This window comes from Balaenoptera borealis (assembly GCF_965194805.1).
Source record: "Balaenoptera borealis genome assembly, chromosome: 7".
Classification (NCBI taxonomy): Eukaryota; Metazoa; Chordata; class Mammalia; order Artiodactyla; family Balaenopteridae; genus Balaenoptera; species Balaenoptera borealis.
Window position 1 is genome coordinate 112197446 of NC_138864.1, and position 27870 is coordinate 112225315.

Genomic DNA, 27870 nt, shown 5'->3' on the forward strand with positions numbered 1-27870 from the left:
AAGGACAGAAAAGAAAAGAAAGTACAGTTGACCCTTGAACAATGAGTTTGAACTGTGTGGGTTCACTTATATGCAGATTTTTTTCAATAGTAAATACTGTAGTACTAAACAATCCATGATAGGTTGAATCTGTGAATGTGGAACCACAGATATGATGGAACCATGGATATGGAGGGACCACGTGTATAGAGGTCCAACTATAAGTTATACATGGATTTTCGACTGCAAGGAGGGTTGGTGCCCCTAACCCCACCCCACTCCCCATATTGTTCAAGGGTCAACTGTACAGACCAATATCCCTGATGAATATAGATGCAAAAACTATCAACAAAATGTTAGCAAACCAAATTTAACAGTACATTAAAAGGATCATACACCGTGATCAAGTGGGACTTATCCCTGGGATGCAAGGATGTCTCAACATGTGCAAATCAATAAATGTGATACACCACATTAATAGAATGAAAGATAAAAACATACGGTCATCTCAATACACACAGAAAAAGCATTGGACAAAATCCAACATCCTTTCAGGATAAAAAAAACTTTCAACAAATTAAATATAGAAGGAATGCACCTCAATACAATAAAGGCCATATACAAAAAGCCCACAACTAACATCATACTCAATGCTGAAAGGTTGCAAGCTTTTCTTCTAAGATCAGAAACAAGACAAGGGTGACAACTCTCACCACTCCTATTCAACATATTACTGGAAGTCATAGCCATAGCAATCAGGTAAGATAAAGAAATAAAAGGTATCCAAATCAGAAAGGGAGAAGTAAAATTATCTTTATTTGCAGATGATATGATCTTATATATAGAAAATCCTAAAGACTCTACCAAGAAATTGTTACAACTAATCAATGAATTCAGTAAAGTTGCAGGATACAAAATCAACATACAGAAATCAGCTGCATTTTTCTACACTAACAATAAAACATCTGAAAAAGAAATAAAACAATCCCATTCACAATAGCATCAAAGACAATGAAGTACTTAAGAATGAATCTAACCAAGGAGGTGAAAAATATGAGACTCTGATGAAAGAAACTGAGGAAGACACAAATAAATGGAAAGGTATCCCATGTCATGACTGGAAGAATTAATATTGTTAAAATGTCCATACTACCCAAAACCATCTATAGATTCAATGCAATCCCTGTCAAAATTCCAATGGCATTTTTCACAGAAGTAGAAAAAAAAAACCTAAAATGCTTATGTAACCACAAAAGACATCAAATAGCCAAAGCAATCCTGAAAAAGAAAAATAGAAAAAAAGCTGGAGGCATCACATGTCCTGATTTCAAACTATAATGCAAAACTATAGTAATCAAAACACTATGGTACTGGGCTTCCTTGGTGGCACAGTGGTTGAGAATCTGCCTGCTAATGCAGGGGACACGGGTTTGAGCCCTGGTCTGGGAAGATCCCACATGCCGTGGAGCAACTAGGCCCGTGAGCCACAATTACTGAGCCTGCGCGTCTGGAGCCTGTGCTCCGCAATAAGAGAGGCCGTGATAGTGAGAGGCCTGCGCACCGCGATGAAGAGTGGCCCCCGCTTGCCACAACTAGAGAAAGCCCTTGCACAGAAACAAAGACCCAACACAGCCAAAAATAAATAAATAACTAAATAAAAACATCTGATTGTCTTTAAAAAAAAAAAAAAAAAACCATGGTACTGGCATAAAAATAGGCACATAGACCAATGGAACAGAATTGAGAGCCCACAAATAAACCCATGCATATATGGTCAACTAATACTTGACAAGGGAGCCATGAAAACTTAATGTGGAAAGGATAGTATCTTCAATAAATAGTGTTGGGAAAACTGGACAACCACATGCGGAAAACTGAAAATGAACAACTATCTTAACACCGCTCACAAAATTTAACTAAAAATGGATTAAATACTTAAATGTAAAACTGGAAACCGCAAAACTCCTAGAAGAAAACACAGGGAAGCTTCTTGACATTGGTCTTGGCAATGATTTTTTTAGGATATGACACCAAAAGCACAAGCAAAAAAAGTGAAAATCAGGGACTTCCCTGGTGAACCAGTGGGTAAGACTCTGTGCTCCCAGTGCAGGGGGCCTGGGTTCAATCCCTGGTCAGGGAGCTAGATCCCGCAGGCATGCTGTAACTAAGAGTTCACATGCTGCAACTAAGAAGTCCGCACACTGCAACAAAGATCCCGCGTGCCGCAACTAAGACACAGCTCAGACAAAAATAAATAAATAAATAAATATAAATTTTTTTTTTTTAAAAAGTGAAAATCCAAAAGTGGGACTACATTAAACTAAAAAGCTTTTGCACAGCAAAAGAAACAATCAACAAAATGAAAAAGCGACCTATTAAATGGGAGAAAATATTTGCAAACTGTATATTGGATAAGGGTTTAATATCTAAAGTATATAAAGAACTCATACAATTCAATAACAACAACAACAACAAACAATTTTAAAATGGGCAGAGGAACTGAATAGACATTTTTTTCCAAAGAAGACATACAAATGGCCAACAGGTACATGAAAAGATGCTCAACATCACTAATCATCAGAGAAACACAAATCAAAACCACAATGAGATATCACCTCACACCTGTTAGAATGGCTATCATCAAAAAGACACAAGGTAACAAGTGCTGACAAGCATGTGGAGAAATGGGAATCCTGTGCACTGCTGGTGGGAATGTAAATTGGTGCAGCCACTATGAAAAATGGTATGGAGATTCCTCAAAAAGTTAAAAATAGAACTACCATATGATCCAGCAATTCCACTTCTGGGATTATCCAAAGAAAATGAAAACACTAACTCAAAAGAATATATGCACCCCCCCCCACCATGTTCATTGCACCATTATTTACAATAGCCAACGTATGGAAACAATCTAAGTGTCTGTCAACAGACGAATGGATAAAGAAGATGTGGTATATACAATGAAATATTATTAAGCCATAAAAAAGAATGAAATCTTGCCATTTGTGACAACACGGATGGACCTTGAGGGCATTACATTAAGTGAAATAAGTCAAACCGAGAAAAACAAATACTGTATGATATCATTTACATGTGGACTCTAAAAAAGCTAAACTTGTAGAAGTAAAGAGTAGAATGGTGGTTACCAGGGGCTGCTGGGTGGGGGAAATGGGGAGATGTTCATCAAAGAGTACAAGCTTTCAGTTAGAAGATGAATACGTTCTGGGGACCTAATGCACACCATGGTGATTATAGTTAACAAAAATGTATACTTCAAAGTTACTAAGATAGTAGATCTTAAATGTTCTCACCACAAAAATGAAATGGTAATTATGTAATGTGATAGAGGTGTTAGCTAATGGTGGTAATCATATTGCAGTATATAAGTGTATCAAATAAACACATTGTACACCTAAACTTACAAAATGTTATATGCCAAGTGTATCTCAATAAACATAGGGGAGGGAATTGATGTGCCTGGGGCACAGTGACGCAGGGTGAGAGACAGGAGATGGGGTGGAAAGCAAGGAAAGGACTCTGTCATGAAGTGCTTTAAGGGCCATGGAAAGGAGTTACAATAAATTCCAAAGACAAGGCATAAACAAAACGTAGTATATACATGCAATGGAATATTATTCAGTCTTAAAAAGGAAATAAATTCTGACACCTGCACAACATGGATGAACCTTGGATATTAAGTGAAATAAGCCACCCACAAAAAGACAGATACTGTATGAGTCCACTTATATAAGGTACCTAGAGCAGTCAAATTCATACAGACAGAAAGTGGAATGGTGGTTGCTAGGGGCTGGGAGAGGGGGGAATAAGGAGTTGTTCAATTGGTACAGATTTCAGTTTTGCAACAGAAAAGAGTTCTGAAGATTGGTTGCACAACAATTTGGATGTACTTAACTCTACTGAACTATACATTTAGAAATGGTTAAGAGGCTAAATTTATGTTACGTGTATTTTACTACAATTAAAAATAATGAATCCAAAGACAAAGGAGACTCAGTAGAGTTGTTGTTAAGCAGGGTAGTGACATGATGTGATTTACATTTCAAAAAGTTCCCTCTAGGAACCCTCCTACACTGTTGGTGGGAATGTAAATTGGTGCAGCCACTATGGAAAACAGTATGGAGGTTTCTCAAAAAACTGAAAATAGAATTGACATACGATCCAGCAATCCCACTCCTAGGCATATATCTGGACAAAACTCTAATTTGAAAAGATACATGCACCCCTATGTTCACAGCAGCACTATTCACAATAGCCAAGATATGGAAACAACCTAAATGTCCATTAACAGATGAATGGATAAAGATGTGGTGCATATATACAATGGAATATTACTCAGCCATTAAAAAGGGTAACGCTATTTGCAACAACATGGATGGACCTAGAGATTATCATACTAAGTGAAGTAAGTCAACAGAGAAAGACAAATTCCCTATGATATCACTTATATGTGGAATCTAAAATAGGACACAAATGAACTTATCTACAAAAAAGAAACAGACTCACAGACATAGAGAACAGACTTGTGGTTGCCAAGGGGGAGCAGGTGTGGGGGAGGGATAGATTGGGAGTTTGGGATTAGCAGATGCAAACGGTTATATATAGAATGGATAAACAACAAGGTCCTACTGTATAACACAGGGAACTATATTCAACATCCTGTGGTAAACCATAATGGAAAAGAATATGAAAAATGTTATATAAAACTGAATCACTTTGCTGTATAGCAGAAATTAGCACAACATTGTAAACCAACTATGCTTCAATAAAGTTTTTTAAAAAGTTCCCTCTATAAGTCACTTCATTATTATTAATTGATACATTTTCTCAATTAGGACAAATTAGATTTTCTCAACAAGCAATTATCATGGATTATGTGTAAACTATGATTCCTCCTTCATCTATCCGGAGGTTCATTAAGATACAGAACAGAGACAAGGCTCCTCCCCATGGCATTATACAGCATTAACTGGTCCAAAATCAAGGACCAGTTGTGCTAGAGTCACTACTAATTGCTATTACCTGGTTTGCATAGGGTTTCTCAAGCAGCTAGGAGTTTGGGAATGCTAAAGAAGTATGTTTCACCCGCTTAGAGCAGCTATTAGATCTGGAAATAAAAAGTTTCTACAAAGGTTAAAAAAAACCCACTCTGCTGTGAAGATTATGGGCTCTGGTCCACATCTCATCCCAGTGCCAGGCACACACAGCTGTCACACGCTGGACAGTAATGATTGTTGTGCTAGTCAAGGGTTGTATCTGGGGTTTGAGTGACAGTTACCAGTGAGACAAAAATGACCTCTGACCTGGAAGCATTCAGCCTCATCCTCAAAAGTTAGAGTTGTGCTGCAAATGTCTGAATATCCCATCATGAGTCTATTATCAATGAATGTGCTTAGGTAGTTCTTGAACCTCTTCTCATGCATTTGTTTCTACTCCCAGTCCTTAGAAGATACTCTAGTGTAGTTTCAGTTTTGCAAGATGAAAAAGTTCTGGAGATCTGTTGCACAGCAATGTGAATACACTGAATACTACTGAACTGTACACAAAAATAATTAAGATGGTAGATTTTATATGTCTTTTACCACAATTTAAACATTTTTTTAAGATACTCCAATGTCAACAACTTGAAGTGCATTAATGCAGCAATAAAGCAGCAGATTCTGCCTTTGCTTATTTTTCTTTCCAGTTTAAGAGCTAATTTATTTAACTTTCTTCATTAGAAGACAAGTGATAGGAATTAACCACATCAAAATAACTTTTTTTTGTTTACAACCCTAGCAATGAACTGTGGGAACAAAGACATGAATCTAAGCACAATAGACCAACTTGTCAGGTTCAACCAATACCCTTTGGATATGCTAACGGTCTCATAAAGATGGCAGGTCATCCCCAATCCTACTACCACAGAATTTATCATGCAGCCCTGGGCGTCTTTTGGTCTCAGGATTCACATCTGGGCTAGGAGCCATGACACCCTAGAGAAGTGATGGGAGATCTTTGGCCTTCAGCCTGATTTCTCCCAACTGACCAGGAGAGAACCAAGAATAGGTCAGAGCCCATGAATGCAGATGCAACACGGGGCCACAAGGGGGAGGTATGAGTCCAGACCAGAGTTAATCGGTCTCCTGCTGGATTTATACCGTTTGGTGTCTATGTATCTTTTCTTGCCTGCTCTTTCCCTCTCCTGTAAAGGGTCTTAATTTAGAAATGATACATCAAAAATATTTTTTGTTCTGTTTATTGAATATAATTTTCTGGTCTGCATGAGATATCTTCCTTTCAGCAAGAAAAATATTTGCTGCTTTATACTTACATAGCCCATTCCCACATTTCTGTGTGGGTCAGTGGCCCTCACGTGGAAAAATGTTCCTCTCACTTGCACTAAAGGTCTTGAAACTTTGGGAAAATGTCAAAGAGTCCACAGTGTCCAAGCACATAGAACTTGCCATAGGGCTGGGTGCTGGCTCTGCTGTTTGCTCACAGATTTTAGCTCTCACTACGGGCCAGAGGCCATGCAGGGTACAGAGGTAGATAGGTCCAAGGGAGCTATCAGGAAATACAGGGTGGGGATGTGGGTGGAGGAAAGTGAGTATTTTCCAAAGCTCACTTCACTTGTGCTGGGAAACACTGTACCTATGCACTGAAGCATACAGGAAAGCAACATCGTAATAATATTCTTTTCAAAGTCACCTTAGAAAGCACATCTTGGGGACTTCCCTGGTGGCGCAGTGGTTAAGAATCCACCTGCCAATGCAGGGGACACGAGTTCCATCCCTGGTCTGGGAAGATCCCACATGCCACGGAGCAACTAAGCCCGTGTGCCACAACTACTGAGCCTGCACTCTAGAGCCCGTGAGCCACAACTACCGAAGCCTGCATGCCTAGAGCCCGTGCTCCGCAAGGAGAAGCCACCGCAATGAGAAGCCCGCGCACCGCAACGAAGAGTAGCCCCCGCTCGCCGCAACTAGAGAAAGCCCACGCACAGCAACGAAGACCCAATGCAGCCAAAAAAAATAATAATAAGAAGAAAGCACCATCTTGAAGAATTCTTGCTGACCTTATGGGGCTTTCCTGTGGAAAATGGAGCCTGGAAGAGATTTTAAGCAGGGACTAATTTAATTGGGTTCTAGAAAGATCCTTGGGCAGCCGTGTGGTAGCTAGATTAGAGATGGGCAAGATCCTGGGAAGAGACAGTTAGGGATACTGCCATGTCCAGGTGGGAGATGATAAAGCTGTGATACTGGGAATGGAGACAAGAGGACAGGAGGGCAGCACGCATGTTGAAAAAATAAAATCCACTGTGAGAAGCGCACAACAGAGAGAAGTTAAGGATGACTGGGTGAATTCACTAAGACAAGGTTTACGGGAGGAGAAGTAAGGATGAGGGCATGGACTGAGCATAATAGAGGCCATTCTGAGTGTGAGGTACCCTTGCGACATTCACATGGAGGTGACCACAACCAAGAAGGTCAAGTATAGTAAGCAAAATAAAGGCTCCTCAAAGATGTCCATGCCCAAACCTGTGAATATGTTACCTTAATGGCAAAAGGACTTTGCAGTGTGATTAAGTTAAGGATTTTGAGATGGACAGAGTAGCCTGAGTTATCCAGGTGGGCCCAACCTAATTACATGCATCCTTATAAGCAGGTAATCTTTCCCAGCTGTGGTCAAAGGGAGACGTGACTAAGGAAGAAAGGTCAGAGAGATGCCATGTTGCTGGCTTTAAAGATGGAGGAAAGGGGCCATAGCCAAGGAATGTGGGCAGCCCCTAGATGATGGAAAAAACAAGGAAATGGATTCTCCCCTGGAACCTCCAGAAAGGAACACGGCCCTGCCAATACCTTTACTGCAGCCCTGTGAGACCCGCGCTGGAGTTCTGACTTCCAGATCAGTAAAATAATACATCTGGGTTGTTGGAAGCCATCAAGTTTGTGATAATTTGTTGCAGCAACAGTAAGAGGCTAAGACACTGATGACAGATTCAGGTACCTAGCCTGCCCGCCCACCACCCCACCCCCGTAGCCACTGTCAGCAGCCTTACCCTGGTGATGCCCAGCGCGCCGACATTCTCGCTGTAGGAGGTGGTGCCGTTCCCCGTACCCCAGGCCCCGGCCAGCAGGCAGCCCAGGCCCTCGATGCCGATGCCTCGGTTGATGGCGTGCTTCGGAGGGGGTGGTGCCCCCACCAGGCGGGCACAGGCATAATAATCGCCTACTGACTCCACCATTGAGGAGATCACCCCCGCGATGATCCCAAAGACCCCAGCCAGGCTGATGGTGGGGAGGCCCCACTGCCCTGAAAATGCAGAGCAGAGGGAAAATTCATCTGGAAGATAACAGGCTGCTGGACCCCAAATAATTCCCTTGCCAGGGTTCTCTGGAAGGCTTTAAAGACCAGGCAACACGTCTTCCAACCCAACAACTGTCCTGAAGCTGTGTCTCAGACTCCTGCCCTCCCATGCCTCCCTGAGGATGGGTCAGAGGCCCTGACCTTGAGGTCACAGTGCACAAAAAGAACCAGAAACCGGGCCTCTTTCCAGGAAGGCCTTGAAGCCTTTTGAAGGCCTCCAGGATTCTTACTCAGGGAGGTCCCGGCTCCCCAGTCCATGAGGCCAGGACCTCCTCACCCCCCCAGCTGGAGCATGGTTATTCTCACACCCTGAGCCAAGAACTGCAGGGAAGGGAGATGCCCTTGACCAGCAACCCAGAAATGTTCTAATTCAGTCCCAAGCCTCCCTTGCGTGGGATCCACCAGTTCCATGAGGAGACCCAAAGGTTGGCTAAGAGGTCAGGATCCCTCTGTGCTTTCCCCATCCCCAGTTGATGGGGCCTGAGCAATGTGGAGGAGGGGACGAGGCATGCGGGCCAGGAAGGATGTAGGGCTGGGAGAGGGAACCTTTGGTCCACCACCCCCAAAGGGCTCTTAGGACCACCCAAGGGTCTCCTTCCTCTCTTAGGGGTCTCATATGGACTCCGCGGGGCCTGTCCCTCCTTGCCAGATCCCTTGGAGGAGATCCCGCCCCGGCGCTACTCATTTCCCCCTCTGGTGCCTGAGCCTCATGGGCAGTCCTGGGAAGCATATGCCCCAGGCAAGATGGGCCCCGGAGTGGGCGTCTCGTTACCTGGGTAAGGGAAGCGAAACCACGGAGCCTGGCTCAGGACGTCGCCCTTGGTGTCTGTGCGGGCCAGGTACCCGTAGGCTGCAGGCGCCGAGGGGAGGGCGTTGGTGACTGTGAGCACGAAGCACAGCAGCCAGGAGATGCAGAGCGCCAGCAACACCTGCCGGAGGGAGGCGCCCTTCACACTGGGCCCCACCCCTGCGCCTGCCCACACCTCCCAGCGAGGGTGGGCGAAGGAGGGAGTCGGGAAAGCTCTATGAGATGAGGAAGTGTTGGGTTACAAACCCCTCCAGTGACAACAGGAATCCGCTGTGTCAGTGGATAATGAACACATTACAGGAATAGAGAAACTAAACTGTGGGGAGACCTTGTGTCAAGTAGAGGCAGAAATGTCTAGGAAAGTGGACAGAGCCTGGGTCAGAAGGATTGCAGTCTGACTCCCTTTCTATTGCTTGCTGGTCACATGACCCTGGATCAAATTCCCTGAGCCTCAGTGTCCTCATTTGTACAATGGAATTACAACCATTGCTCTGCAGAGCCTGAGGCAGGATTTCTTAAAGTGGGGTCCTCAGATATACTGACTTTTAATCTCTGATGGTAGAACCCCAGACATCGGCATTTTTAGCAATGTCCCCAGGTGATTCTTACGCATACTGAACTTTTGAACCACTGGCCTACAGGGTTGCTGAGGGATCAATGAGATCATTATGTGGAAGTATCTTTTTATAACGCAGAATGTATATCACAGATAAATTGAACCTGAAAACACATTTGTGTGGTTGGCAATGGCACCTACTTGACAGAGTGGAGCAAATTCAACAGAGAAGGCTCTGAAAAAGGAGACACCATCACCGTCAGCAGGATCTGAATTATCCAGGAGCCGATGAGAAAGAAACTGATCTAAGCAACTTAGCCCTTAGTTTTGCACCTTTAGCGGTGAGCCTGGCTGTCTCCCCCAGTGCCATGCTATGAGGACGGCCCAGGGACACGAGAAGACTGTCCCACAGTGGTGCCCAGGGCGGCAACCTGGGCCGAGTTCTCTACTCCTGGGGGAGAAGCAATGAGGGAAGATCTGGGACGGCATTACACCAAGGCTCCCACCACCCGCGGGGCAATTAAGGGAGGCTGAGTGGGAGAGGCCGCTGCAGGTGGAGAGCATTTGACTTGGGGGCCATCGGGGAGAGCAAGAGGCTGCCCCTCACTCTCCAGGTGAGTCAGCTAAGAATGACAGAGGGTGGAGGGCGCTTCTTACAGGGAAGACCTGAAACAGGTAGAACTTAGAGGTGTGACACTTCTTCTCTCGTCCGTAAACAGGCACAGGCACCGCGATGTTTTTCAGGTACTGAGAAAACAGCACGATGAGGAAGATGGTCCTGAAACAGAAACAAACCACACCCGACCTGGCGAACTTGGGCTCGTCATGAGCGAGGGTCCGGGAAGGCGTGCCACCACGTGTCTCCGGGACTATGGGGCAGTGGCTGTGCTGGGAGGGTCCCCATCTAGGCCCTGCTCTGCAATGTAGGCAGCACCCTGCCAGTTCTGAAAAGGTGGGCGGGCCCCTTTCAGAGGCTGCTGGTGGCTGAAGAGGAACAGTGGGCAGGGGCCTGAGAAATAAGCATGGCAGCTGCACAGATCCAGACTGAAGCCAGTGAGGCCAGAGTCAGACCATCTTCTCTCCCAGGTGGTCCTGCAGGTCCTTGTGGTCAGAGCACAACAGGCAGAGTGAATGAGCGCGTCCAGGGTCACCCCCGCGTCCCTTCAAAGCTCTGTTTAAATGCCGAAGGCCTCTTTTTCTGGGAAGCCTTCCTGACACCACCCCCACCCCCACCCCCAGCAAGCTGGCTGTCACCACCCCGTCCCCTGAACGAGCCGGCACACTGTGACTCTCATCACTGTCTCCTGGTGTCACGGGTACTTGGACCCAAGTCTTATCCCTCCACTACACTACAAAATGCTTGAGAGCTGAGGCCATGTCTTTGCACCCTTCCCAGGTGCTGGAGGTTTACAATATTTGCTCAGTGAAAACCTAGGAGGCAGGGGACGGGTAGAATCAGCTGTCTGTGAACACTGCACTAAGTATGTTTATACCCTGCCTGTGATGAACTTATTGTCTGTGAGGACTAATAACAGAAGAAATAGTAATAATACATTCTAAGTAGCCATTTCACTGCTTTTTAAGGTATCGTGATGTTTGTGAAAGTATTTGTAAACCACCAGAGTTTGCCAATATCCAGGACTCACTCTTCTTACTGGGTAGTCTTCCTCCAAAGATGGCCCACCCTCCCCAGAGGGTGCTTACATGGTGGCAATCCCCCAGTGGATCCCGGCGTCATTGCCCGCAGAATCGAAGAGAGGCAGGGCCACCAGGGAGATGGTCGGAGCAATGGTCAAGGGGCCGATGAAGCGCATGAGGAAGCCAATGAGGCCTGAGAAGCCCACCAGCATCTGGACACAGGAAGCAACCATGATGGCTCCCTGCAGCTGAAGAGGAAGCGTGGGGCTCAGCACCTGGAAGCCTGCGGCAGGGCCACCCAGATTGGTGGTACCTTCAGAGGCAGTGCAGGGGCAAAGCTGGACCCCAGAGGAACTGAGGGAAGGCGAGCTCGGACCTCACTCCTCTCTCCAGTCCTCTATTTCCAACTGTCTGTTGGACATTTTCACCTAATGTGAAGTTTTCCAGGAAGTAAATTTCAAGATTACCTATTGATCGTAGTCATAACGTAATGACTCGTAATACTGGCATCACCCAGTTATGTACTGAACATCTTGTTGCTTTACTTGTCTCTGTTTTCCTACTTTCTATTGCAGAGGTTGGCAAAGGTTTTCTGTAAAGGACCAGAGAGTGAATAGTTGAGGCTCTGTGGGCCATACAGGCTCAGTTGAAACTTTTCCAGGCAAGATGGGAACAAATGAGCTTGACTGTGTTCTAATAAAACTCCACTGATAGGCACTGAAATTTGAATTTCGTACAATTTTGACATGTCATAAAGTATTATTCTTCTTTTGATTTTTTTCAACCATTTAAAATATAAAACCATTTTTAGCTTGTGGGCTATAAACAAACAAACAAACAAACAAACAAACAGAAAACAGGCAACGAGCCAGATTTGGCTCATGGGTTGTAGTTTGCCAACCCCTGATCTATTGGACTGATTGAGTTTTACTTTACTTCTCCTTTTTTACTTTGCTAATATGAATGTTCTTCATTTTACCCTTGAAAATTTTCCTTGCTTTGAAGTCTGCTCTTCCTGAAAAGAAAGAAGTCTGACTCCTGCTTTCCTTTGATCAGTGTTAATGTGGTATATTCTCCATCCATTTACTCTTAATCTACACGTGTCTTTATATTTAAAGCCGGTTTCTTCTGGACAACATACGGTTGGGTCTTGTGTTTTGATCCACTCTGACAATCTCTGTGCCTTTAGACCAATGACGTTCAAAGTGATTATTGATATAGTTGGATTAATATCCACCATATCCGTTACTATTTTCTATTTGTTGCCCTTGTTCTTCGTTTCTGTTTTTGTCTTCTACTCTTTTTCTACCTTTTGTGGTTTTAACTGAGCTTTTTTTTTTCCTCTCCTTTCTTAGCATAACCATTATCCTTTTTTTTTCCTTTAGAGTTTGCAATGTACATTTACAGCTAATCCAAGTCCCCCCTTTTTTTCTTTCTTGCCACACCACGTGGCTTGCAGATCTTAGTTCCCCAACCAGGGATCAAACCCATGGCCTCAGCAGTAAAAGCACAGTCCTAACCACTGGACCACCCGGGAATTCTCCCAAGTTCACTTTCAAATAACACTATACCACATCATGAGTGGCGTGAGTACTTTATAGTAACAAAGCAATCCTAATTTCTCCGACTTAGCCTTTTTATCATTGCTGTCATTCATTTCACATATACATAAGCATACACAAGGATATAAAAAATTTAAAACCACCATAATACTGGAAGGTGAAGTTTAAGTTGGTCTTATGTGTTGAAAACTGAGCTTGCCATCTCTTCCCAGAGTTTTCTACATTTTCTGCTACCACCACTTTCTAAAAATATAATCATTACTCACTTGTCCTCTCTATTACTTCTTATCTCCCAGAAAGTAATGACACCCCTATTGGTCCTATATTTGCCTCACTTTCATTTGTGGCTAGTATCGTGACGTAGAGTTGGACTGCTAACCATCAGTGGCTTCAAGCCTTGAGATGCGTGTGAACAAATTCAACTCAGTGAAACATGGAAACTCTACCTTAAATTCCAATAGGCTGGCTCAGTGAATTAAACCAATCCATCAATTAGTAAAAGGAGGTTGAAACTTGAAAGAACTTTCCCTTGTTTACAGCACTGGTGAAAAACACTGGACCAGCAGATGGAGCTAAAATACCACAAATAAGACTCTGGGTTTGCACTCACTGTTGGACACTTGAAGGTGATGTGGGAAAAAAATAGTGGAGGCTACAGTCTTAGATCTGGGCAAGAGGAACTCCCACTCTGGGCCTTGTGCTTTAGAGCAGGGGTTGGCAAACTTTTTCTGTAAAAAGCCAGATAGTTAACATTTTAGGTTTTGTGGGCCACATATAGTTTCTGTCACATATTCTTTTTATAACTTTAAACAACTTTTTAAAATGTAAAAACCATTCTTAATTGGTGGGCAGTAAAAAAAACAGATTACAGGCTGGATTTGGTCCAAGAGCGATAGTTTACTGACTCCTGCTTTAGAGGACTCACAAACACAAAAATAAATGGTAAATGTATTTAAAAAACATGGTTGTGTCTGTAACTTGGGATCCTGTGCTCAGTGCAGGCACAGCATGACCTAAACATCCCTAAACATCCTCTCTCACTACTAATACCGTGTCCTCAAAACACAAAGTAACTGCTTCAGACCATTGCAGTGTTGAGGCAGACATGTCATTAGAACACAGGTAGAATTCAAGCAGCAGAGTGCTTAGGTAGGAGAAAAGACAAATTAACTTGTCAGATCTTTCCCCTTGGATAGTACGAAGGCAAGAGATTCTTGCATAAAAAATTATAGTTCTCAGTAGGTCTAAGTGGAAGGGAAATCCTGCCCCTGGCATCTAGCAGAGCAGGGTAAGGAAACTGATGAAATAAAATTTATATTTTAAGGCAGGACAAGTAAAAAAATTAAACATAAAGTTCTCTCTGTGTGTTTGTTTGGGCCTCCAACATAAAGTTCTCTCTGTGTGTTTGTTTGGACCTCCTCCCTCCCTAATGTGCAGTGTGAACCTGCATGACACATTAACCAGAGCTCCTCAAAGATGAGGGGCTGCTCAATCGGAAAGATCAATTGTTTTTCTTTCTTCTGATGCTAGCAATGTAATTTCTTAAAAGAATAGCATTCTCTCCCTGCTCTGTAGGGGGTCATGGTGACTGGCTGCTCACTTTGTACCTGCTTGTCTGGACTATGTATCCTTGGTGAACTTTACGTAAAATATCAGTATGTCATTTTGATGTTCGATCCTTTGTCTCAAAAATGTATATGACCGTGGCTTCAACTTCTAACAGGTGGAAGAGTTCCCAGAGCCTCCTGAGAATCTGCTTCCTGGGTTTATAATCCTCAGCTTGGCTCGAATAAAATTCCATTTTTTCCTTCTTAACTTGATAGTTAATTAAATTTTCGTTGACAAAATCCACTTCTTATTCTTTGCTTAGTTTTAATTTGGATTTACGAAAGCCAAGTATTGGCTCCCTGGGGGACAGCAGAAACAAAACAAAACAAAACCCCCCAAAACCTCAGACCACATGTATTTTGTGATTCATGCTATTGATGATATGATAAAACTAGGCTGCACTGGAGAAGAAATACATCTTGCTTTGGAATAGGTGGTACAGCACCCAGCATTTGAAGACTGGCCAACGGACCTGGCAAAAATCCAGGGCCCACCAGCTTCACAAGTGAAATCCTTAGGTATATCTTGGTCTGGAACTACACGGAAAAGTTCTTTAAACATTAAAAACCTCTGTTAACTCTGGGTCCACCTTGAGAAAAAAAGGAAGCACAAGGACTTGACAGATCATTGAAGTACGTCCACATCTGGGCGCACTGTTGGACTGTATACCAGAGCATGGCCACATGCAGAAAGGCTGCTTTTGAAAGGGAAGATCAGCAGAAGGTTCTGGCTGAAATTCACAAGTTATGGCTCAGACTGGTCTCAGAGTGGTGTCCTGACCAGCACAGTGCTCCTGAGCCGTCAGAAGCGTCAGTGGTTCCGTCCACGCTGAATGAGGACTGACCCTGGCAGATGCCTGGTGCTTCAGCTCTGCGTGGGGCATTTGGTGCGGAGGCGGCCCAGAGCAGCTACTCAACTACTCTCCCTCTGAAGGACCATTCCTAACTAGTCTGCTACTGGGCACTGTTTGGAATTACAGCACTACTGAATGGCACCAAATAACTCCAAGATCAGAGATCCCAATGGTACCTTGAGCGATGTCAGAAAGACATGCAAATAAGGAAGGGGATCATCAACAGAATGTGCTGATTAAAGGGAAATCGCTATATTCAGGAAAAGAAAAGGCATTTACACAAGGAGGGGTTCACAGGATCCATGAGTAAGTGACAGTCCCCCTCCCCTGGGTGGACACTACCTCACGGGATAATCTATCTCTAACAACAGAGACTTGGATCCCACTATGTGGGTCTTTGAATTAAAAAAATCACTGCTTGGGGGGACTTCCCTGGTGGCGCAGTGGTTAAGAATCCGCCTGCCAATGCAGGGGACACGGGTTCGAGCCCTGGTCCGGGAAGATTCCACATGCCGCGGAGCAACTGAGCCTGTGCGCCACAACTACTGAGCCTGCGCTCTAGAGCCCGTGAGCCACAACTACTGAGCCCACATGCCAAACTACTGAAGCCCATGCACCCAGAGCCTGTGTTCCACAACAAGAGAAGCCACGGCAATGAGAAGTCTGCGCACCACCACGAAGAGTAGCCCCTGTTCGCCGCAACCAGAGGAAGCCTGCCCGTAGCAACGAAGACCCAATGCAGCCATAAATAAATAAATAAATTTATAAAAAAAAAAAAAAAGCACTGCTTGGAGTCTTGCCAAAGGTGCTGCTCACCCACCTGAGGAAGACTGAGACTGAAAGAGTGTAACACTGCAACAGAAGGACCTTGATGGAGGAAAGAAGGCAAGTCTAAGTCCAGCCACAGGACCAAGCTGTGTGTGATGTGACTGACAGTACACACATAAGCCCCCAGAGTCATCCCTTTAGAATTATCTAGGTTCTCGGGCTGTGGCCAATGGACTAGCAGTTTGGTCTGGCAAGTGATCGTAGAGGCTCCACTGAAATTTCACCTTTTACGGGACAGGACTTTATAGTCAAATCTCACATACTGGTGGTTCACGTAGATGCCCCTATGTCTTTTTTTTTTTTTTTTAATTTTATTTATTTATTTATGGCTGTGTTGAGTCTTCGTCTCTGTGCAAGGGCTTTCTCTAGTTGCGGCAAGTGGGGGGCCACTCTTCATCGCGGTGCGCGGGCCTCTCACTATCGCAGCCTCTCTTGTTGCAGAGCACAGGCTCCAGATGCGCAGGCTCAGTAATTGTGGCTCACGGGCCTAGTTGCTCCGCGGCATGTGGGATCCTCCCAGACCAGGGCTCGAACCCGTGTCCCCTGCATTGGCAGGCAGATTCTCAACCACTGCGCCACCAGGGAAGCCCGATGCCCCTATGTCTTAAAAAGAGGAGGGAAGTATGATTTTGAATGTAGTCATTAGGGGCCACAAGATGACACCTCGGGCCACAAGCCATGCATATGTGGGCTCACAAACTACATAATCTCCATCTCTATCTGAAGTCACTTGTGTTGCCCAGGATGATCCAGATTGCCAACAGTGATGGGCACAGGTGCCTCTGGTGGGAGGATATGAGGATAAATGGCCCATCACAGAACTGACAGGCTGCCTGTACTGGACAGTCCACAGAGCATGGGAGGTTTTAACACTTTTTTAAACTGGTATGGACAGTGTTTCTGGTTTGAGCTTTGCCTATCCTGCCACTGAAGCCCTGGCTCAGGCTACAATAAAGAGACTAGCAACCCAGATTGCCCACCAGCATGAAGATCAACGTATACATCAAACAGCTCAAGGATCACTTTTCACAGCATGAACAAGACAGGAATGGACCAAGAAATACAGTATCGAGTGATCTTTTCATATTTCATGTCACTTCCCAAAAGCAGTGAAATTATTACAAAATTAGAACGTGTGCTTGAAGCAACAAAATGTGGGTGACAAAGGCACGAAGGGCAGGCTTGCAGGGTAGGATAGTGTAAGATCAAGTTACAAGTGGGTCACTAAACTGAGTCACCAGTGGAGCAGTTTGTAAAGGACAAATTGGGAAATGAGAAGGTAAAGAAACCATATTTTCCCAGGACTAGGGACTTGGTTGTGTTCCCTAAGATAGGAATAATAAGAATCAATTTAATTTGACTTGTTGGAATTCTGATGGTATTTATGGGCCGGATTGGAAAGTCTGGTGTTTTTCAGGATGCATCCTACCCAGTGGAGAGGCTACAGTGACAATATACTTATTAAATCATTTGAAAGTACCTTGGGGAAGGACACACAAGGAGAGTTTAACAGTGTTACTTTTCCTGCCCACCATTTAAAGGCTAGAAGAGAAGGACTCAGCACCTCCTCTTCCAACAGGAGCAAGGAAATGGGTTAAGAAGGGCTCACAGTGGGCAGAAAGAAAGATGGCGGCAGGAAGAACTGGAGTTACCAAATTATGGTATTGAATAATGCTACTTTTGCCCGTTGCATTTAAAATGTTGGAAATAAGAAAATGATTTCTTAGCCATATTTCTAGACAGGTCTTCAATCTGGGATGAGGGATGCTGGCATCAGAGTTGATTCTACCAAACTGAAACACATCTAATAAAACTAGACCCAGAGTATATTGTGCTGTACTGGATGGACAATGAGGAATGAACATTGTGAAAGGAGCCAGTACCTACTGTGATGCTGGCATATTTAGGACATGGCCTGTTGTTTGAACTTTAAGATTAAAATGGGTCATGGACTAATTCATAGGTCATTTACATGATACTCAATGAAATGAAAGTCATGGAAATAATGATAAATAACAAAGTCTATATTGGGATATTCACCTCTAGTCACCAGCTAATGTGGTAAGCATAGGAGCAAAAATGACCCCAGGTGGTCAAATAGACCTACAAGATGAGGACAGACAATTATAGTTAACTCTAAATCATTCAAAAACATCATAAAAGAATGATACACGTTTACCATCATGCACTGACCAGAGCAGCTAAAATGAAAAAGAGAAAATGTTGGTGAGAATTTGGAGTAACTGGAACTCACACATGCTGCTGGTGGGAGTGTAAATTGGAACATACACTTTGCAAATGTATTTGCTAGTGTTTACTAAAGTTGAACATATACATAACATACAGTGATGGTGAATTTTATATGTCAGCTTGACTGGGCTGGGGGATGCCCAGATAGCTGACAAAACATTTTTTCTGGGTGTGTCTAGAAGGGTGTTTCCAGAAGAGGCTAGCATTTGAATTGGTGAACTGAATGAAGCAGATGGCCCTACCCAATGTGGGTGAGTGCCATCCAATCCTCTGAGGGTCCCACATAACCAAAAAGCAGAAGAGCTAATTTGCTCTCTGCTTGAGCTGCGACATCCACCTTCTCCTGCCCCCAAACATCAGCACTCCTGGTTCTCAGGTATTTGGAATCAGTTTAGGACTTACACCGTTGTCCCTCTGCCCCACCCTTCACCCCCCACTGGAGTGTTTTGTCAATTCTACTCCTTCTCATTGGTCAAATCTGGGTAAGAATAGGAATCTTGTTAGCATGTTTCCTCTGTCTTCCCTCTTTCTTTGTCTTTCACATACAGCTGATGTGACCCTTATTGCAGCCATGAGGCTGTGAGGATGCTGAACATGGACGGGGTGGGGTGCAGGATGGACCCTGGCTGGGCTAAGGCTTCTTAGCTTAACTCCCAAGGATACCTAGGGGACAAACCCTGCTCTAGGTCCATAGCCCTGAGTTCAGGAATGTCCTTGGTCCAGTTCTAGTGAGTTAGTGCTGAAGACATTAAGTGATAGCTGGATTCATGCCTGCACAAACTACCTTGTTCTGGAAACCCAGTACCATACGGTGCTTATGTAACTGCCCCTGCTCCAGAGGAGGTGGTCCTTAGCCTCACTCCAGGCCTACATATTTAAGGTCAAGCTGGGAGGAAGCCGGTTGGGCTTCCTAGAAATCTCAAGTGACCTTCACTCTCTCATACAGTACCCCACCCATGGGCCATCCTTGACCCCTCACCTAGGAGGTCAGGTGAGGATGTTGGGGTCTGGAAGCTATCAGGTCTACTGTCCCTGAGGGTATGGCTATGTTCTCTGCCAAGAATCCTGTGCGCTGGCTTCCTTATCTATCGTTTAGATAAGCCAACCTGGAGCATGGCCAAACTTCAGAGCCTGCTTCAAGGCCACTAGTTTCTTTCCCTGGATGATAAAACTGAATTAAGCAAGGGCCAAGTATCTTAAGGCCTGGAATCTTGCTCAGCAATGAGTTGAACAATGAATGTTGAACAAATGAATCAACTCAGGAGCCCCTGTTGAGGACCACTCCATTCCTCTCACCCCACCCGCTCACCCCAATACCTCTCGGATCCTCTTCTGCCATTCCTCAGTGAATTCAGGGGAGCTGGTGTTCACCAGGCTGGCATTGAGTGTCCACGTGGGGCACTTCCAGGTGGGAAGGGACAGCATGGCCAGGGAGGGTGCCAGAAAAGCAAATGTTCCTCCCTGGAGAATGGGCAGCCTGGAGGAGGGGAAAGGGGAGAGTTACCAATCAGCTGCTTAAGGGCTGGTCTGTCACTGGCCCCAGTGGAGGCCTTTTAATCCCAAGTCCTACCTTGGTTTCAAGGCAACATATGACCCCTGCAGTTCTCAGTTTACAGGGAACTCCTGCGAGGCTCCAAGTCAGACCCATGAACCCTGCCAGACTTCGGACAGGTAGGAGAGGTGGAGAGGGAAAGACAAGCAGACCTAACCCCAGTCCTGGAGATACAAGCCCAGGAACAGAGAATCAGGTGCTGGGAAACGATTTGGGGGCAGCACAGAGCTCAGGGAACATGTTTAGTGGGTGCCATTGTCTTCCTCAGTCCCAGAGAATCTTCCACAGACCCCAGGATCAAAGCACAGCTCACACGTGTGGAGTTCCCCCCACTGACAAGAGATGCAGAGCCTAGAATCTGGGTGGCCAGATTCCTTTGCCTCTTCAAAAATGAACAGCAATCCCAGACCTCTACCTTCAGGCTCCTTTTGATCACTTGGACTGAACAGGCTTGAGGTCAATTATCAGGGCGTGTCCCCCACCCAAGTCTTTCTCCCTCCTCGTCAGTGTCTCACTCTGGCCTCTGCGAGAACTTCTAGCAGTGCCCATCTGACTTGTCTCCCTTCAAGGTGAATGTAGCCTGATAAGTCAACCTCCAATAACCCTCTCTTACTAGAAGGTCAGAAGCTATCAAGGCTCACCTAGTCTCTTCGCCCTGCATATTAGAATTTGGGGTGGGGGGTGGAACAAAGGGACCTCGGCCTCGTGCTTGCATTTGTCACTATAGCACACCCAGTTTAGGTACTTTTTCTTAACAATACTAGAAGGCTATTTTTGAACTCAGGATTCCATGAAGACAGCTTAAAGGGTTATTTTTGAGAATGACTGAACACATTTTACTTAATGAAAATATAAAGTTTTGCTGCCTAAGTGGCCTTTGTCCTGGCTGAACATAGGAATCAGCAATGCCTGGGCATCAACCTCAGATGAGTTAGTGGGCTTGTCAAGAGGGTGCAGCTAGGCATGGGGAGGGCTTAAAGCTCCAGGTGATTCTAATGTCAACCAGGGCTGAGAACAAGTAATCTAGATTCATAAATCTAGACCCATAAGGCTCCAAAATAGATTGGAATATATGGCACACACAGGGCAGGAACATATGGGTGGTGGAATGGGTATGTGTGAATAATGTTTTTAATTAAAAAATTATGGGGGGGAGATAAATCAGGAGTTTGGAATTAACATGTACACAATAATATATATAAAATAGGTAAACAATAAGGACCTACTGTATAGCACTAGCACAGGGAACTATACTCAATATCTTATAATAACCTATAATGGAAAAGAATCTGAAAAAGAATATATATATGTATATATATATACACATACATATATATATATATATATATATATTTGTATAACCGAATCACTTTGCTGTATACTTGAAACTAACACAACATTGTAAATTAACTATACTTCAATTAAAATGCATAGAAATTATGAAGCTAAGTATCTTGACAGAGAAGGGAAACATGCTATACTTATATCATTGCAAAATCCTTTTGAGCTTTTAAAATGAACATAGAAATCTTTGCATATCATATGTACAGAGTATATAATACAAGACTTGTGTTTTAATTTTTTGCTGTAATTCCATATGCACATTTCATTCATTCAACAAATATTTATTGAGGACCTGCTCTGTGAGAGGCACTGGTTGCCAGGTATTGGGGATAGCATGGTGACTGAGACAAAACACCACTTATATTCTAGTTACACATTTCTCGGTTAGCGCTTGTACTAACAAACTAATCATTTACAGTAACTAACTCTCAGGGGTTCTTTAAACACCTTATGACTCCGCTTACAAGCACTCCACCATCACTATTCCACCATTGCTGCAGCCATTTCAGTATTACTGGGTTCCATGAGGTCAGGGAAGATTAATTTTCTTTTCCATCTCTCCAGCACTGAGCCTAGTGCTGCAAAAACCTATGAACGTTGGGTTTTCTCATTTTATTTTATTTTACTTTTTCAGTTTAACAGGCATATAACGAAACCCTAACAAATGTTAATTTGCATTTCATTAAGTCATAAAAGATGTGCACTCATTCGTGTGATTTTATATGTTTTTCCTTGTCTATAAACTGTTTACTCATTACATAGAACTTATATACTGTCAAAATATATTTATAACAATTTTTATGATGGTGAGCTTTATTTTTGTTGAAAAAAATGTTTTTTGTTATTATATGCAGGAATTCATCCCTAACTTAGAACTTCTTTAAGGGAGCACTTCAAAATTTTCAAGTAGTTCAGCACTTTTCTAACTCTGTTCACGTTCCTTTCAAGATTATTATATGTAGTTGGGATAATGTGATATATGGACTCTCTACCTTTTTGTTTTGTTTTGTTTTGTTTTGTTCTGTTTTGTTTTGTTTGGTTTGGTCACGCCTCACAGCTTGCAGGATCTTAGTTCCCCGACCAGGGATTGAACCCCGGGCCACGACAGTGAAAGCACTGTGTCCCAACCACTGGACTTCCAGGGAATTCTCTCTCTGTTTTTGTAATTGCTAAAAATACCTTTTATGTTCAAGAGCAAGATGTATTTTTTCGATTTATTTACTAGAGAATACTCTTATGTGCTACCTTTAGATTCACACAATGTATCCATAAATTCTTCCCTCATTATTCTGTACTCAGACCTTCCAATCCCATTTTCCAACCATTCCTCTCCCCCTCCCCACCTCATTTTGTTAGCATTCCCATTTCTTTCTCATAACTTCTCATTGGTACCTTTTTGAGACAGGGAGAGAGATCTACATATATTTCTTGCATTTCTGCTAGTTTTTCTTTTACGCACTTTCCTGGTACATGTTTAAGATGTGTGCATTCAGTATCACTACAAGGCTTTCATTGCTTTATGTATCTTTTACCTTTCATGGTGACCTTAATGTGTATCTCAGTGCTGCTTTAATTTCACAATTAATTTCATCTGCTAGCATGATGGTAATTCCTATTTTAAAAATTTTCCCATGAGTATGATTCACTATTATTATACATACGCCTTCTGACTTAAATGTTTCTCTTGTAAACCATAGATTGTTGATTTTAAAAACTCAACATTTTAGAAATAGAAGAGCCATTTGAAGCGTATCCAGCCTGGCCTTGTCATTTTATAGATAGGGGATTTGGAGCCCAAGGTCTTAGAGTTAACAAGCATGAGTGCTTGGGTTTCCTTACTTATCACCACTGCCCTGTAACACCAGTTAAGAGCATGGTGTAGACCAAAGGCGAGTTTGAATCTGGCTCTACCTTATCAGTTGTGTGACCTAGGCATGTTGCCCAGCTTCTGCAAGCCTCAGTGTCCTCTTTGACAAAATAAAGATAATACTACTCTCCCAAGGAGTAGCTGTGAAGATAAAATATATGTAAGTGATTAGCACAATGCCTGGGAAAGAGAAGAGCTCAATAAATAGAGTAATTTTCATTTTTATTCCCTCTGCAATGTGTGGTACTTCTAGAAAAGGTAGTGTACACCAAAACATTTTCTTAATGTTTCCTCAAATAACAGATGTTATAGTATGGACTTTTTTTTTTAAGCTCTTGTCTGGCATTCCCATTTCTTGCAGGTTGGTTCTCTAAGATTTGTTTCCTAAGACCTTCCCTATCCATCTTCCTCTTCCCTTCACCCTTTACCATCTCATCTGTATACTCAAGTCTGAAGAAGAAAACTCCCCACCATTTTCTTTTAAAACAACAACTTGCATGTAAAATGTCAAAATCTGCAGTCTCAGGAATGTCTCTTAGAAGTTTGATAGGATTGATATTTTAGGTTGTCAAAGCCACAGAAATGTGTCCGTGGGGGTACTATGAACATCTAAGCTTATATAGTATTTTAAAACTACATAGCATTTTCATATCATTATCCCAAGAGTACTTCAGGGTGGGTAGGACAATACTGCATTGTCTCTGTATGAGGAAAATGATGCTGGGGGCAGGTGCCAGTGGCAGGGTTCAGCTGGGAAATGCAGAGCCCTGATCAGAAAGTCTGAGTCACTGGGCCAAATTGCAAAAGTGTGTTTGTTATAAGAACAGCTGATAAGAGGGCATGTGGAAAGAACAAACTTCTTCAAGAGTTTATGCGGGAAATTTTTCTCGTCTCTTAGTAGTTCCATTTGGGCCCATAAAACAGAAACAGCTAACCTTTTGGAAGTATTGGGAAGTTAAGCTTCAACTCTTCTCTCTGAGCTCTCATGTACTCTTCATAAGATGATATACATGATTCTTGTTAAAGACGTTAAGGCAGACTTCATTCAAGGGAGGCTACTACAACGGGGTTTTGTAATAAGGGAGAGAGATCAGGCTCAACTCCCAATGTGACAAGGAAAAGTGGGAATTTATAGCCAAGGAGCAGGGTGGGGCTCAGTGGATGGAAAGTTACTAAGATGAAGCATCAGGGGTAAGAACAGGATTCTTGCTGAAAACAGGCCAAGGTGAACAGACATCACCTGTGGATAGTGAAGAATGAGGAAACCAATCAGAGAGTGAGGGTGGGGATTCTGGCTACAGTGACTGAGCAAGATTCTTGCTAAAATTGGATGATGCAGAGGCCAACATGGAAGCTCAAAAGTCAAGCCTAGTTGAACAGTTGTCTATTGGATTTAGCAATAGGATGATCATAGTTGATCTTGTATGTTAGACACTATAACTGAATAGATCTCTCCCAGTTAAATGATAAATAGACTTGGCACAACTTGGGCCTGTACAAAATTCTGCAGCAGAAGGGGGAAGGTCACATAAGGCTTTGGAGTTCTTAAAACCACATTGGAAACTAGAAGGCAAGGGAACAATTCTTTCAAAATTTTGAAAAAAAAATTATTTCCAGCCTAAAATTCTATACCCAGCCAAGCTATCAATCAAGTATGAGAACAGAATCAAGACATTTTCACATATGCAGAGTCTTACAGAATTTACCTCCCATGTGTTCTCTCAGGAAACTACTGCGTATTCGTGTTCCACCAAAGAAAGAGGAAGACATGGGAACAAGAGATCTAGACTTGAAAACTGACATGAAGGGAATTCCCAGAATAAGGGTAAAGAGGCATCTCAGGATGACATATCTAATGTATACTAGGCACAGACAGCGACTGTTCCAGACTTCAGCAAGTCAGAGAGCCCCAGGAGGTAGTTCATCAAGAAGATGAAATTGATAGGCTACCTGATGTGATGAAATTATTAAGAAGAGATTTAGACAACAGGCAGGAAGTTTATCACTGAGTTAAAAATAAACAGATAGAAACCAAAGAATATTTAAAAAAAGAAAGATACTAATTTCAGGGAAAACAAAAAGTTGGGCAGGAAAGGAATCACTTTGTGATTCAGCTCTGAATAGCATCCCAGCCATTATAATGTGTACATTCGGTACTGACCTATGCTGGGAGGGTATGAGAATAGGATGATGGAAAATATGCTTGTATGTGGTGGGAGTGAGGGGCTGTGAAAGAAAATGAAATCATAGTCATCCATATTGGCACTTCAGTCAATAGTGCCTAAAACAGAAGTGCATTAATTAGAGACGGTGGAAAATACCTAAATAATCAGCTTGGAGGGATGAGAGTGCTTGCTTCTGCCTAGAAGAAAGGGGAGAAGGGGGAGATCTCTGGTTGGTAAGGGAAGGCTGTTTGTCTGCCTTCTTTAAACCCATCACTACCCACTGCCTTGAGTATACATTTGACACCCACCCTCATTGTTCCAGTCCTCCTTTCTGATCTGCCCCAAAGACAAGCACAACTGTCCTTTTTTTTTTTTTTTAAGGGCTTTAATGTTGACCACCACAGAGAAACAGATTGGGGAAAACAGAGATAAAAGCAGGTGAAGTGACAAAGAATCTAGGAAGTTGTCTCAAGGCTGTAGCCTTGAGCCTTAGCTCTCAAGCCCTCTTCCAAGATGGTAATGGGCAGCCTACTGGAATTTTGCTCTCACGCAAAGATTCAAAGGGTGTGGCTCACAAAACATATTCTGATACTTTTCTAAAAAAAAATTTTAAATGTTTTTTATTTCTCCCAGTTATAAAGAAACACATGGACTCTGAAGAAAAATTAATGGTAAATAAAAATATAAAGAATAAATCACCCTAATTCTACAACACAGAAATAATCATCAACATTTTGTTCTCATCTTTTTTTAATCTTTAACTAGATAAACTTTATCAGCACACATATAATATATACCTTTCCTATACAATGTATACCACCCAGAAATAACCTTTAACATTTCTTCAAGTCTTTTCTCTGTCTTTAACTAGATAAATGATTATCAGTACACATAAGATGTATATCTCTCATAATTATGAATTATGTTGGTCACTATTACGATAGTGAAAAGCTCAAAACAACTTAAATGTCCTTTAATAGGAAATGGTTAAACTAGAATATATTATGTACTCTAGAATATGGAATACTAAGTGATATTTTTCTAAAAGTGCTATTGTGGAAATGTGTTTATTGAAATGGAATGATATTTATAATGTATTGTGTATGTTTAAAAAGGAGGGAGAGGAGTTTTTTTTACCACATTAAAATTTTTTTCAATAATTTAAAAAGGGAGGGAGGGTGCAAAATTGTGTTTATGGTAATACCCTTTTTTTGGTGTGAAAAATAAATTTTACGTACCAGGCACTGAGCTAAGCACTTTACATACATTATCTAATTTAATTGTCATGGCTTTGGTAAAATTTTAAAAAATTTCCTCTTCACAGAAACACAAGGGACTTCCCTGGTGGCACAGTGGTTAAGAATCCGCCTGCCAGGGGCTTCCCCGGTGGCGCAGTGGTTGAGAATCTGCCTGCCAATGCAGGGGACACGGGTTTGAGCCCTGGTCTGGGAAGATCCCACATGCCGCGGAGCAACTGGGCCCGTGAGCCACAATTACTGAGCCTGCGCATCTGGAGCCTGTGCTCCGCAACAAGAGAGGCCGCGATAGTGAGAGGTCCGCGCACCCCGATGAAGAGTGGCCCCCGTTTGCCACAACTAGAGAAAGCCCTCACACAGAAACGAAGACCCAACACAGCCATAAATAAATAAATAAATAAATAAATAAATAAATAAATAAATAAATAAAATAAAATAAAAAAAAAGAATCCGCCTGCCAATGCAGGGGACACAGGTTTGATCCCTGGTCGGGGAAGATCCCACATGCCGCAGAGCAACTAAGCCCATGCGCCACAACTACTGAAGCCCGCGTGCCCTAGAGCCCGTGTGCTGCAACTACTGAAGCCTATGCCCCTAGAGCCCGTGCTCCACAACGAGAGAAGCCACCGCAATGAGAAGCCTGTGCACCACAACGAAGAGTAGCCCTTGCTCACCACAACTAGAGAAAGCCTGTGCATAGCAAAAAAACCCAACACAGCCAAAAATAAATAAATAAAATTTTTTAAAAAAATGAAGAGCAGAGAAGATATTTGAAAAAAACCAAAAAAACCCACATGAGGACTCCAAGATAACATTAATGCCAAAATTGTCAGGGGTAGAAAGGAGAGGGAGAATTAAGTCTCCCCTAGGTAAGGCAATACAGCCTGGGCACCCAGGAACTTGGAGAGGATGAGCCCCCAGAAGGGGTTCGGGGTTGGGACATGTGGAGCATGAGGGGCTTCTGGGGAAGAGGTCAACAGTTGGGGACAGAGACATCTGGAGCTTGAGCTGCTGGAATCCAACCTCACCTGTGTCATCATTTTGATGTTCCCTTTTGGAGTCAATCCAATGATTAGGCAAAGGGTGATGTCACAGGGATTTTCTTTGAAATAGTTCAGAATGGGGAGCAGAGCCTCAGGAATATCGAATGGGATTGATGAATTCTTGAACTTAAAAGGGTCGCTCTGTTGTGAGAAACCCTGGGTACCTTCAGAGCCCCAACTCCTTCACTATTGGA

The 27870-nt window shown here is 43.2% G+C and overlaps 1 protein-coding gene across 9 annotated transcripts in view; it reads right to left on the reverse strand.

Moving 5' to 3' along the window:
* LOC309632260 (solute carrier family 23 member 2-like) overlaps positions 1 to 27870 on the reverse strand; it is a 61350-nt gene that overhangs the window by 19916 nt on the left and 13564 nt on the right. For all 9 annotated transcript variants that reach the window (XR_014246820.1, XM_082399565.1, XM_082399562.1 and 6 more), the window contains exons 4-8: positions 19767 to 19926; positions 11415 to 11596; positions 10368 to 10488; positions 9119 to 9275; positions 8039 to 8292 (exon numbers count right to left, since the gene is read on the reverse strand). Coding sequence is in view for 8 of the 9 variants with exons in the window: in XM_082399565.1 (XP_082255691.1) it covers positions 8039 to 8292; positions 9119 to 9275; positions 10368 to 10488; positions 11415 to 11596; positions 19767 to 19926 (874 nt within the window). In the remaining variant the exon portion in view is untranslated. The remainder of the gene's footprint in view (positions 1 to 8038; positions 8293 to 9118; positions 9276 to 10367; positions 10489 to 11414; positions 11597 to 19766; positions 19927 to 27870) is intronic.